General features: G+C 47.1%; 1 protein-coding gene across 1 annotated transcript in view; it reads left to right on the forward strand.

The window, feature by feature from the left end:
• The window catches only part of il1rapl2 (interleukin 1 receptor accessory protein-like 2), a gene marked incomplete in the record, with an annotated part of 145,457 nt that overhangs the window by 21,147 nt on the left and 109,310 nt on the right, over positions 1–15,000 (forward strand). Inside the window, 1 exon segment of the mRNA XM_030369007.1 lies at positions 14,024–14,210. Within this exon segment, the coding sequence (XP_030224867.1) occupies positions 14,024–14,210 (187 nt within the window).

The raw sequence follows: 15,000 nt of genomic DNA on the forward strand, positions 1-15,000 counted from the left end.
CCTAATTAGTGCCTGAAATGCCTCTATACTAATTCCCTGAGAGCGTACCCTATGGTGTACACTCAGTAGTGTGTGTACGTTTAGAAAATAGGCACTGAAGGGACAAGCCATCTCAAACATAGCCACACTCTTTTTTTTGATAATCATACATTTTCGCCCCCCTCTTTCAGTCCCCCCCCCCCCCCTTGTTTTTATTGTGTCTACAGCCGCCAAACTTTCCCTCTCCCTGCTGCCATCGCTGCTCTCGCCCGCGTGGCTCCCCTCTCTCTCCCTGCTTTCATCCCTCACCCCCTCCCTCCTCGCCCCAGCGTCTTCCTCCCCCTCTCTTCTTTTCTAATGGTCTGCTTGCCTCAACCCCCCCCCCCCCCCACCACTCTCCCACACACACACACACACACACACACACACACACACACACACACACACACACACACACACACACACACAACACACACCTCCCTCCACCAATCCACCCACCCACCTCCCCTGTTGGCTGCCAGAGCCCTGACACCTTTCCTCCTTAATAAGGTCCCTCTGTCTCGCTCTATCTTTTTTTCTCTCTCTCTTCTCTCTCTCTCTCTCTCTCTCTCTCTCTCTCTCTCTCTCTCTCTCTCTCTCTCTCACACACACACATTGTTTCTATCTGTATTTTGCTCAACTCTCACCATATCTCTGCTTTTCTTAAATCTCATGTCTTTAAGGATGGCTTCTCTCTCTCCGTCCCTGCTCTCTCGCTCTCGCTCTCGCTCTCGCTCTCTCTCTCTCTCTCTCTCTCTCTCTCTCTCTCTCTCTCTCTCTCTCTCTCTCTCTCTTTCTCTGCTCTCTCTCTTTCTCTGCTCTCTCTCTCTCTCTCTCTCTCTCTCTCTCTCTCTCTCTCTCTCTCTCTCTCTCACTCTCTGACAGTCTAATTAGAGCTTGGCGTCGGTCATTGTCTCCGGGTCTCTTATTAACACACATGCATGAGCACGGTCACATGCATGAGCACGGCCACACGGAGATGCTTCTGAACGGGAGTGTACACACACAAACTCTCACACGCACACACACACGTATGCACGTACACACACACACACACACAAACACACACACACACACACACACACACACACACACACACACACACACACACACACACACACACACACACACACACACACACACACACAAACACACACACACAGACGCACACACACACACACAGCGCACGCACGCACACACACTAACAGGGCATGCACGCACACACGCACACACTCACACGCACGGACGTACCTGTGCACACGCACACACACACACACACACACACACACACATGAATGAGAACGGTCACACAGCGATGCTTCAACACGGACCTGTGCACAGGCCGTGTTGAAGCTCCTGTTGACAGTGCGTGTGACACCTTCACACGCACACACACACATGCACACACACACACCCACACACACAAATACACACACACACACACACACACACATATAGACTCACACACACTCACAAAACGCACACACACTCACAAACGCACACACACACACACACACACACACACACACACACACACACACACACACACACACACACACACACACACACACACACACAACCAGGCTGACAGGCCGAGCAGCCACTGTACTCTCAGGAAGCTGGATGCTATTATTGCCCGGGCCACAGGACACACACCTACAGACACAGAGGGGGACGTCTGGTATGTAATCACAGTGCTCCTGCACAGAATCCATCACCCGCCTCCTCTCCCTCCTCCCTCGCTTCTCTTTCATTCCTTCCGACCATGTTTCACGGGGATGTCTGAAAATAATTAAAATGTTCAAACGGGCGTATCTTTTTAAACAAACGTGTTTGACCTTTGACGTCATTACGACGAAACGGCTGAGCTCTGCGTTTCCTATTCATCAGCCTGCGTCATCGATACCAGTGAAAGAAAATGTAAGAAGCAGAAACATGCATTAATATTAATATTGTATGGTTTGAATTAACCCATTCGTCCGACTCTCCCTCGGTGTGTTACTGTTTCATTCATGTCTCCTTCATTCACGGATCCTTCTAGCTAATCCATCCGCCTTCCCATGCATTCATTGGTCCTCCCATCCATCAATCAAACCCTCCACACCTCTGAAAAGGAACTCATCTTTAGTCCATCCGGCCATCTATTCGTCCCTTCATCAACATCTATGTGGGTCTCTCTAGCCATCCATCCATCCTTGAACCTCCCACTCCTCTCTCCGTCTACACCTCCATCCTTCCATCCCTCCATCCCCTATACATTAGTCCCTCTGTACATCCCTCTATCCTTCTATCCATCCGTCCACGCGTCCCTCCCTCCCTCCCTCCCCTCCATCCATCTACGGGGAGCTCATCTCCATCTGTCCCTCCGCCCGCGCCGTCTCCACCATATGCTTGTCGGCGGTGATAGATGTGCCCGTGTGATGAGACGTCTGAGGCGCCTCTGTGGAGCTAACTATCCGTGAGAGTGGGGTCAAGGGAGATCGACGGGCTCTATCTGTATTATCTCCCCCCCCCCCCCCCCCCCCCCCCCCCCACCCCACTCCCATCCCCACCCCCACCCACGCACTCGCCCCCACCCGCCAACTCACCATCACCAACCGCCACAGAGCTCCTGGCTATTTATCTGCGCTCTCCTCTTGTATCTCTCATTCCAGTCCCGTGGTTTTTTTTTTGGGGGGAATTTTGTCCTCCACGATGTGTGGTTTGTGAATCGGCCGTCGATTAGTTTGGTCTGATTTAGTATGCATGGTGTGAGGGGGAGATGGATGGATGGCGGGATGGATGGGGGGTTTAGGTGGAGGACAGGGATGTGAGATAAAGTATCAAGACAAGGTCTGTGAAGATGATAGCCGTTACCTGCCTGTTGCTGCTGCTGATGTGCTTCTCCTCTCCGTCTGATTTGAGTGCCACGAGTGATCTGGCCTTCAGTGTATTGTGCTGGCAGGCCAGGAGTGAGGTCTGTTCAAATCATACACAAACTCTCTGGGCGGACGGAGATTGCATAGAGACAGATATTTATTCGGCTCTTTTTGGGTGAATTGCCCTGATATTGGCACAGTAAAACGAAAGCTTCAGGCGGAAAAGAAAACCCTTCATGTATATCTTGTAAAATACTACAGAAGCAATTCTGGGAGTAGTGACCTTCAGTGAATGCCTGTTTAAATTGAGCAATTGTCCAACCAGATAGCTGTTGTTGTCTTTCAAAGTGTCCAGGCAAGGCAATGTTTTGGAAGGTGTTTGGGATCACAAGGCAGGCAGGAGAAACACAAGAGCTGAGGCACAAAGATATTTAGCTTTTTATTCCCAGAAATAATAGGTTTAACAGAAATGTCAGCAGCAACACAAGATAAAGGGATTAAAAAAACAGAATGTTCTGGTGTCTTAACTTATATAATTACGATGTTTGTGAGCCAAACCAATGGATCAGAGTACTGCTGCCACAGCCTGCTGGGTAGACACATCTAATGTAGATACAGAAGGTAGTTTGGTTTAAAATGAAGGAGGGCTAAAGAGATGAACTTGATGCTGAGTGGTTTTGAAAGGATGTTAGTCAAATGTGCAATGTCCATTCACTGTGTTAAGGGGCATGTTGCTGGAGATAGATAGAGAGTCTATGGGCCCTATCATGCATCCGGTGCAATTGACTTTCTACACGTATGTGTCGTTGCTAGTTTGCAACTGGCGCAGAGCGTTCTTTTCCCTCCACCGCCACGTGCCTCAATGATCTTGCGCCCCAAGGTGCGGTTCAGCAAAGGAGGAGGCGTGTTCTGGCGCAAACGTTCCCTGGTGCTATTTTGCAGTTTCAGAAAACAATTGCGCCACAAACCAGGAAATACCTGGTTTAAAGTAAGTGGCGCGTTGTTCAGATGCTATGTTAAGGGCGCATGCATAATGTTGCTTGTGCACCTCGCGCAAACACTTTGCTTCTACCTTATAGCCACACATTCTTGGTAAATTATTTGGGAAAGAACAGCTGATACAGAGGTAATAAGATAATAATGTACTTTTAAATCCATGCATCTGCAAACACCGTACAGCAAACACATATTTTCTTGACACAGACATCGTGTACAAGCCCATAACTTTTAGGATTGATGAGTATTTGATCGTGAGAAAACATTGTTTTACCGCGATTGAGTATTAAAAAGAATGAATGAATGCGGGCGCGCGTGTATGTATGCGTAAAATAATTAATGAAAGTGGGCGAAGATGGAAATTCATGTGGTCATGCATCTGTCATCTGCCAAAATATCAACTCGTCAGATTCAAATGCGCTCATGGCTCTTAAAGGGGATGGGAGATAGCATTCTCATTGGTTACTGCACGTTACGCCCAAACCACACCTACGGGTAATTAGGCTACTTCAGACCAACCTTTTTTAGATATGCGCCGGGCGCAAGAGTCATTTTTCGCGCCGGTAAAATAGCAACATCGCCACTGAACCGCCCACAAAGCTAGTTGCGCTAGGCGCTTCTCACTTGCGTTTCAGACCGTTAAAATAGGGCCCTGTGTGTGTGTGTGTGTGTGTGTGTGTGTGTGTGTGTGTGTGTGTGTGTGTGTGTGTGTGTGTGTGTGTGTGTGTGTGTGGGGGGGTTGAGCAATCATTAAAGGAAATTACATTCACTGGGCCACTAAATGTGGAAAATGACAATGCCTGTGAGTTGTGTGTGTATGTGTGTGTGTGTGTGTGTGTGTGAGTATGCATACGCCGGTGTATAGTGTTTGTGCTTGTGTATATGTTTGTTGTGTCTGTGACTGTGTGTGTGTGTATCTTGGTGTGAGTATGTATCTATGTGTGTTGTGTTGTCTGCGTGGGTGTATGTGGGTGTATGTATGAATGTTGTGCCTGCGTATGTGTCTGTGTGTATGTATGTGTGTTGTGTCTGTGTGTGCGTGTTTGAGTGTGTGTGTGTGTGTGTGTGTTTGTATGAGGGGGCAGAATAGATGACAGAAGGACCGCGAGGTGAAGAGATGGATGGGGAGAAATACAAGAGGCTAAAAGGACAGCAGGAGGGGGAAGAAGAATGAGCTTGAAAAATGCGAAGATGGGTGATGGAGGGAGGAGCACAGAGAGGGAGATATAGATGGAGATAGATGAACGGGGGGGGGGGGGGGGAAGGCAAACGAGGGAGGAAAGATTGGAATGCAGAGAAATGGGAGGGAAACCGGGGACAAAAATCTAATTTCTGCATGAGAATCCAATGTTGTGCATGGGTGTTCCATGCTGGGCTTCTATCCATCCAACCCCCAACTCCACAATTTCCCCGTAAGTCGTCTACTAGGATAACCAAGACCTATAGACTTTGCTTTGCTGTGAGCCAATATTTCACCGAACTCGCTGCTCCGAGAGAGCCGCTGTATTCAAAGCCTCTCCGACCACAACAAGGTCCGCTATTCGGTCGCATGAAACACAAAGCACAAGGCCTCCTCCTCTCACTAAATGAATTTTGTAATGCACTTAATCACCAAACATGTCATATAATGAAGGTCAAAAACGATTCAAACAAGATTAAACACAGGCTGAGCCCGCGAGGAGAGAGAGCTAAAGCGAAGGCTTTGCTTTCTGTTACACAAACAAAATAGCCCCCTTTCTGTGGTGGAAATGTCGATAGCAATTGAGCCTCACAAGTTCCTAATACTAAGTGACCATTCAGTGTCCCCTAGTTAAGGGGGAATGGAGGTGGAGACCCGGAAACATATACAGATAATGCTTATGGTTAAACAGTTACAGATTCAGCTTATACTGATTGTTAAACATATACAGACAGATAATACTGATTGTTAAACAGTTACAGATACAGATAATACTGATTGTTAAACAGTTACAGATACAGATAATACTGATTTGTACACAGATACAGATACAGATAATACAGATTGTTAAAGTCACAGATTCAGATAATACTGATTATTAAACAGATACAGAAAAAGATAATACTGATTATTATACAGTCACAGATTCAGATAATACTGATTGTTAAACAGTTACAGATACAGATAATACTGATAAATAAACAGATACAGATACAGATAATACAGATTGTTATAGTCACAGATTCTGATAATAAAGATTATTAAACAGATACGGATACAGTTAGTGTCGCTCGCTGCCCAACCCAATAGGTGCCCTTTCCTAACCAAAATACCCATCAGGAGAAAAGGTGTCGGGTTCATCCTCAGTGCGCTTCTAATAAGGCCTTCTGAGTGAAAGGTTTGAATGTGTGTCAGGGATGCCACTCTTCAGGGAGTTTGGAGTACTTATCCACTCGGCTTGTATTTCCTGACCTTTGGAAGGAGGATGTCAGCAATTTGCCAGCATTTAAAAGTAATCCCTTGCCTTCGGCCTTTTAGTCATTCTCTGAGATTAGTATTTGTATTTCATGAGACAATTGATTAAATGTCTATCGTTATGACCCAGAGCCGTATGATGTGAGATGATTAGGGTGCACTGGACTGTGCCGGTCAATATCTTTTATGAAGACTAACGTTCTTGGTTAAGATTAGCAAGAACATTGGAAAATGCCAAATATGTACTTTGAACATTTTTTGTTTTTATGGCACACTTTCAAAACAGGTTTTGCTTCATGCAAAGCTTGAGCGATGCAATGGTTTTTTGTATCTATTTATCTGAACACACCATAGGTTAATTGTGTAGCAAGCCGGGTCAACGTTGCCGTTGTTGCTCTATGGTACTGATCGGGATGTTAACGTACCAGTCTCAGCTAAATATACACAAAGATAGTACAGAGGTCTGCAAAATCTATTCTCCCGGATTGATATTGGTACGCTATCTTAGTTCACTATTTTTATATTAACTGGAGCGTACTTAGACTGAATCAAATAATTCCATCAACAATAAAATGAAGTAAAAAAACATGAATCTATTCTTTCTCTAAACCCAAATACCTCTTGTGCTACTGGACACAAAGGACCTTGCAATGTTCTTTTCAGAAGCATCAAGGAACTGAATGAATGTCCAAAACAGGTTAGGCCTAGGGATGGGCACGAGTAGTAAATTCCAAACTCGAGTGATCGAATGAATTCCTCGAGGATCAATCGAGTACTCGTTTAAAACAAATCAATTTTTTAGAATGCAACGCATCTGCAGCAGGAATTGGCCTAATGATGAACGGCAATATTACCAACCAAACATGTAATGCTTATTCTCAATCAAAACAGTCAAGAGATCAGAGTATTCATTATATATTTTGGCAAACGTTCAAAACACATTTTCCTTGCAAAAATAAACATGCGTCTCACAATTTAATAACGTCGAACAAAGGCCTGTAACGTTTTTTAAAAAAAAAACGAAACAAGTAGCCTAACCATTGCAAATAATTTAAAGCTGCAAATAAAACTGCAGCAAATGAACTAAAAAAATACTCAGCGTTGTGATCTTCTATAAACGGCCGGGATTACAGCTGCGTCTTGCGGCGGTGAAAATAACCGACACACTTGGTTGCTGCGGGTCTGCTTTCCCGAACTCACCGTTGTGTTTCGGGAGCATATGTTGCCGCATAGTACTTGTAGTAGGCTACTCTGGTAGCTCAATTTCGCTTGGCATATTTGACATTTCACCTTATGATCTCCTATTTCTGTAAAGTATTTCAATACTTCGCTGCGCTTCGCTCTAACCGCCATCTCTTAACTTTTTGAATTCTGGCGTTGTGCACACACGGCACGGCACGCGCCGCACAGAAATTTGATACATTTCATTTGCTTTGTGCACAGCACGCGCCAGTGGTGCCACACAGAAAATGTACACATTTGCTTCAGAAAACTTGTCTGTGTCTGTATATGCAAACTCGAGTTTGCCTGTCTACCAACCGAGTTCATTTGTAACGAGGAGTACTCGAGTAATCGATTCCTCACGCCCATCCCTAGTTAGACCCATTCTAAATGAGATGGTGGAAGAAAAGTGAACAGTTTTTCCAGCAGAAGAGGTGGTTGTATGGCGATGTCCTGTCCCCTGCAGCTGCAGACAGCCTGTACTGGTCTTACTCCTAAAGTGCACACAACGTTGGCTACCTTTTTAACTCAATGTTTGGTTTGTTACACTTTCACGGTTACATGCTTTCGTCATTAACGATTCACGTGGACCTATGACGTCAATCTTTCCCCACAGCTTTTTATCAAACTCTCCCTAACAATACTTGGAGTCTTTAATAAGACCACAGGCTGAATGACCGAATAGAATTTTTGATATGTGTGAAGATCGATGCTCTATTTTTGTGGTTCAGCCTGCAGGGCAGTCTTCCCCTGAGATGTTTCTAGTAAACGGGAAGCACCTGTCACTCGTCGCTTCAAAGGATGAATCTTCCCTCAACATATGGGACTTTGTATTCACAAATTCATACACAGCGGGGGATACAGCACGCGTGCACGGGCACACACTATTAGCATATACACATGCACACGCACACACCCAACCTCCCAGACACACTCACACACAACGGACACACGCACACACACATAAAACAAACACATCTATGTAGACCAGCATGCATACACAAACATGCACACACGCGCACACACACACACACACACACACACACACACACACACACACACACACACACACACATACACACACACACAAACACATACATACATGTAAAGACACACATTTAAGTACCGTAATCCCCGACCATCCTACACACACACACCCTCACCCACACTCAGTCACAGGGGTATTCTTACTTAATGGCAGCCAAATGCTTAACCTTTTCCCTCCGTGTGACGGAGAGACGTAGTGAGGGAGAGAGACAGTGAAGTGAGGGGGATAATTAGCAAATAGAAAAAAAAGAGAAAAGCAAAGAGGAAGAGTGGTGCCATTGTTGGCAGGTCCCAGAACACGCAGTAGCTCATGCCAACCAGCAAGCCACCCCCTGCTGGGCCAAGCCAGGCCAAACGCACCAGTCGCCCCGACAGGAAGGAGAAAAGAGGGCTGCCTTTGACTTCGCCGATGCTTTGTTGTCAGGGAGGAGGAGGAGGAGGTGGAGAGGAGAGGGGGAGGACAGTGAGGAGAGGAGGACAGAGACGAGAGGCGAGGGGGAGGAAAGAGAGGAGAGGAGAGGGGAGAGGAGAGGAGAGGAGATGAGAGGAGAGGAGAGGAGAGAGGAGGAGAGGAGAGGGGAGGAACGGAGAGGAGGAGAGGAGAGGAGAGGAGGAGAGGAGAGGGGAGGAGAGGAACGGAGAGGAGCGGAGTGGAGAGAAGGAGGACAGAGAGGAGAGGGAGGAGAGGAGAGGGGGACAGAGAGGAGAGTAAAGGGTAGTTGAGGAGAGGGGAGGAGAGGAGAGGAGTGGAGGACAGAGGAGAGGAGGACAGAGGAGAGGAGGACAGAGAGGAGAGGGCGAGGACATTGATGCGAGGAGGAGAGGAGGAGAGAGAGGAGAGGAGATGAGAGGGGAGGAGGATGACAGAGTAGAGGAGTTGGAGAGGAGGGCAGAGAGGAGAAGAGGAGGATGAGAGGAGAAGAGGTGATAAAGAATGATTTGACAGTGGAGGAGTTAGAAGATAAGATTGTGTTGGACATGGGTCTGTGAGGTGTACACAGCATAGCAAAGATTAGCTGGTGATGCGACTGTGGGATTTATCTAACAGATATTCCAGGTCAAGGAGCAAATATACAAGGATATATTTCTACAGGAAGAATGCTGCCGGAGAGCCGGATTGCTTTATTTATCAGAATGATAAGTTGCTAACTTCCTCCAACTCCTTGATCTTTTGCCGTGCCGGGATAGCTTGTACATCTCTCAAATCCTTCAAGGCCATGTTTTGCTTGTCATACCTGCGTACCTTCCTCTTTTTTTTTTTTTTAAGTTGCAATGCTTGAATTTTGTAAAATAGTAAAATACCTCCATTCATTTTCCTTAAACTAAACCTATCACGTTGAAGAGGCTCTTTAAGAGGATTGCAATTACTATTTAGTTAGTACATTTTGCATTTAGGTGATTTTGCTGACACTTTTATCCAAAGCGACTTCATTCGACAACCATTCATTCATACATTTACACACTGACGGCGGAGTCAACCACGCAGGGCGACAGCCAGCTCGTCAGGAGAAGTCAGGGTGAGGCGTCTCGCTCAGGGACACCTCGACACTCAGCTAGAAGGAGCCGGGGATCGTACTGGCAACCGTCAGGTTACCAGTCAACCCGCTCCACCTCCCGAGCTACTGTCGCCCCATAGATACATAGACATTCATCACACGGAGCGGCGACCTGTTTTCCGTCCCGTTGAACGACGAATTCATCCGGAAGAGCGAATACCATACACGTGTGGAAATGAGTGAACACCGCTGTCTGCTAAACCCCTTAAACGTGACCTCGTGTGCAAAGAATAAAGAGGGCCTGAAGCGATCGCCACGCCCTAGGTGTGAGCATAGCTCAACGTGTGCCAGTAGTCCAGTCGACACACGTGTGCCCCGCTCGCTGCATCACGGACAAGGCCAGTCATCATCGGCGGTGACGAGTATTGATCTGCGGCGCTCGGTCTGCCCCCCCCCCCCTCCCCGCGCGCGCTCCACCTGCCCCGGGGAGCGCCATGGAGCTGTTAACAATAACACCACATCCCCAGCAGGCCGCCGGCAGGAGCTCAGGAGGTAGAGCGGGTTGATTGGTAACCGGAAGGTGGGTGGTTCGATCCCCTAGCTGAGTGCGGAGGTGTCCCCGAGCAAGACGCCTCACCCTGACAGCCCCTGACGAGCACCGCTGTCTTCCTGCGTGGCTGACTCTGCCGTGAATATGTGAATTCTTTCTGAGAAGCCGCTTTGGATAAAAGCGTCAGCAAAAAAAAAACTACATTTATATTGTGAATGATAACTGTGTTGGTGAGATTCATACCGACAAAATTCATATCACATCTCTGCCAAAAAAAGACCCGGTTGGCAATTTATTGATAAATGGTAAGTCGTATTATTTCAAAAGAAGCTTGAGGTGCAATCATTATCAACCCACAGATAGAAACGCCAAATTATTCCATTGAAGATTATTTGTATTAAATATGCAGTTTGTGCAGACATAAACTCCCAATAGTGTTTATTTCATTTACCTGTGGGTGAAAGTTCAGCTGAACCTGCCTGTGTACGCATGTTGGCGTGTAAGTTGTGTGTCTATGTACGTTTACACGCAAGTGCATCTGTCTGTGTGTGCCTTTGTGTGGGGCGCGGGGCGTGTTGTGGCGTTCGTTAGACAGATTGATGTTCAAACGTATCCCTGGCTCGGTCCAGGTGTAAACATGGAGCCTGCTGGCCAGGATATATCCCCCTCTATTAGCAGCATAATTCAACGCACCCTGCAGCAGTCTGCCCGGGTTGTCGGAGGGTAATTGCATTGAGGGGCGCGCTTGATTTATCGATGGGGAGAAAGACAGTTGGATACATGTTGCTTATTAAGATTAATTATTCCTCCATTTTGGTAATTAGAATTTGCTTTCTGAGAACCGCTCTTGAATATGAAAGTGTCCTCGCACACATCTAAGAAGCACGCTGGAAAGGAGCTCTTGCCACGCAGACCTCCTCGGGTGAATATTTAGACTGTTTAAGCAATGATGCTCTCTAGATACCTTGAACAAATATGAATCCTCACCATGGAATGACAGCACACAGGTCAATCGTTGGGGAAGTAAAGATACTCTTGGCTGCACACGGCCACACGGCCATACATAAATGGCGGGTTTTTTCAAATTAGAGCGTGCGGCTCTGAAGTGCTGGCAGCACTAAATTGACTCTGGGCTATTCTGAGGCTGCTCCTCAATGAGCTTGTTAGAGCACTCTCCCGGGCGCAGAGAGAGTGAGAGAGCTGTGAAAGCATGGCTTGGTACTGACTTGTGAGAATAAGAGCATCAGAGAGAGAGAGAGAGAGAGAGAGAGAGAGAGAGAGAGAGAGAGAGAGAGAGAGAGAGAGAGAGAGAGAGAGAGAGAGAGAGAGAGAGAGAGAGAGAGAGAGAGAGAGAGAGAGAGAGAGAGAGAGAGAGAGAGAGAGAGAGAGAGAGAGAGAGAGAGAGAGAGAGAGAGAGAGAGAGAGACTCTTTTAATGGCATTACGAGGACTTTGACTTCAAGAGTTATCAGCACAACCCCTGAGTGACCAACCCCACCACATAATACATGCATGCACACACACACATACACGTTAACACAAACCCACGCAGCTAATCAAATATGAAGAAACATTTAATGCAGTATGTAATGAAGGAAAGCTCAATGGCACAGGCTGCTCTCATGCCTCCAAGACAAAAAAAATGTAAACGAACAATACAGTAATTACATTTTCTTTATCTTGCATATAGCGCACGTTTGAAGGGAGAAAAATAAATGTGTAGAGGGATTGGAAGGAAATTCCTCCAAAAGTATGAACCACTGGTAGATGGAGAGAGCCTTGATGGATGAACGGGTGGGTGGTTGCATGGATGGCTGGATGGGTGGTTGAATAAAAAGGCAGTTGATACATTCAGTTCAGTACTCAATTTGGTAGCGTTAACTCCAACACAATACAAAGCACACTCACACACAAACACACACACACACACTCACACACACAGGCAAACCTTTGATGGGATAAGTGGCTGAGATCCTCTTAGATGAGGGGTTTTGGTTTAGGGGGCCAGGAAGGTGAGTGTTGTGTGTTGTTGGGAGGGGGGGGGGGGGTGGGTGGGAACACCAAGGAGAGTGAGAGACATCGAGAGGAGACGGAGGGGAGAGAGTGAGAAAAGTGCTTCTATGTACCGAGGAAGAAAAGGACGTAGATCGATGCTGCCTTTTGTGGGTGGATGATGAGTGTGTTTATTCAGCTAGAGGTGAACTTGAAATGGCTACACATGCAATACACACAAACACACACAGACACACGCACACAAACGCAAACAGACACACACAAAGACACTGACACACACACATAACACGCGCACACAGAGACCCACACACATACAAAGACACACACACACAAGCATGCACACACAAACACAAACACACACTCACACAAACACGCATGCACACGCACACACACCCACAGACACACACAATTACATGTAAACACACACACACACACACACACACACACACACACACACACACACACACACACACACACACACACACTATTATATACAGGGGAAGAGGTTTTGCACACACAGTATATGCATTCAGATCATGGAATGCAGTAAGTGAGTGTGAAGTGATTGCGTCAGTGCTTGTAATGTACTTGATGTCGTGGCAGGAGGGAAACATATATTATAGTCCTCACCGAGCTGTCATGACTGAAAGCATCTGCCTCTTTGGACAGATATAACAAGTCGATACAGGCAGCAGTCCGCAGTGGGATCAATAAGGAAACATGTGGACTCAGAGATGTCTGTCTCCTGTCTCATAATGATAGCAGACACACCTCACACCCGGAACATGTGATCAGCACAGGGGCATCGCAAACCTCCGCAAACCGCCATTCTGAGATCGCTGTCTAAAAAGCTGATGTCCTCTCTGTGTTACCCGTTCCTGGAAGCTCAGTGAGTTGGAGGAAAAAAGTGGAGGCTCCATTGCTTATGCCTGGATAGAGAATCTTGAGCTGGACTCTTTAGTAGCTCACCTATTGGTCAAAAGTATCTGTGTGGTTGATGGGGAATGTAAACAATCGGGTCAATGTCTTCATTGCATTTAAACCGACATTTTATTGATTTCTACTGCTGTTATTCACTCCATTAATACATATGTAAGGTTTCCTGCTCCAATCCAGGATTCAATCCATCCAGACACTTTCGCTATAAATCATCAGTTTACTAAGCCTGCCTGGGTTTCCTCGTCATAATTAAGTCTTTACATCCTTCAGACGCCTCAACATTGTCCGGAAGACGGTCCTCGGTATGACTCAAGCCCCCTGTGGGTTGCTTATACAAATGCGTTCATGGTGCAGGTTTGAAACCCTTGGGTCTGTGTTGACGTGCGTGTGTGTGTGTGTGTGTGTGCGTGTGTGTGTGTGTGTGTGTGTGTCTGTGTGTTCTGCCCTTGCAGGAACTCGACGTACTGCATGAAGGTGTCCATGTCCATGACGGTGGTGGACAGCGATGAGGGACGGTGCTTCAGCAGCCAGATCCGCCACCTGGAGAAGGCGGAGATCACGCGCAGCAAGATGATCACCTGCCCGGACATCAAGGACTACATGGCGCCCTTCAAGCAGCCCACCATGACCTGGTACAAGGTGAGACAGAGAGGACAGCGGATGGGAAGGTCTGGGGTGGACAACTGATGTGTGTCTGCCCCATAAGGGCCAACACAGGTCAGAGCTGCAGTGACTAGGTATATCCATGCATCGTCTTTAAACACAGAGGTGGCTTACTTCTGAAACAATCGTCTATATACACATTTGACGGCACTGTGACAGTATCCAGCCCCGCCGCCATGACTCTCTCTTTATCTTGCGTCAGAATTAAGAGGCGCCCCCAAGCCATCTTTCTCTGACGTCAGTATCAAGCCACACCCCCATCACTCTCTCTCTCTCCCTCTCTGTCTTGTGTCGGTACTAAGCTACAACTCCACAACTCCCTCTCTATCCCTCTCCCTCTCTTTCTCTCTCTCTCTCTCTCTCTCTCTCCATCTTTCTTACATCAGTACTAAGCCACAACATTCTATCTTGCCCTATTTCTCTCTCTCGCTCTCGCTCTCTCTCCCTCTCTGTCTCTCTGATGCTCTTATTCTCACAAGTCAGTACCGAGTTATGCTTTCACAGCTCTCTCACTCTCTCTCCGCCCGGGAGATTGCAGCAGCCTAATCCGTCTCTCGGCCCAACTTTGCGAGCACACCCTCTATTCTTCACCAAAACATTGAGATTCGCGGCTCTTAAATGGCAGACTGCCGGGCCATTCTCTGGCCTTCTCCGAACAGCAGAGAGGAGAGCAATGCGCTTCACACAACGGCTCCAAGCTATAGCTCAGTGGCACGGCCCTATTCCTCTAGGCGAGCCTGCAGCTGAACTACCCTACACGATACAG

This window comes from Gadus morhua, chromosome 10, assembly GCF_902167405.1.
Source record: "Gadus morhua chromosome 10, gadMor3.0, whole genome shotgun sequence".
Classification (NCBI taxonomy): Eukaryota; Metazoa; Chordata; class Actinopteri; order Gadiformes; family Gadidae; genus Gadus; species Gadus morhua.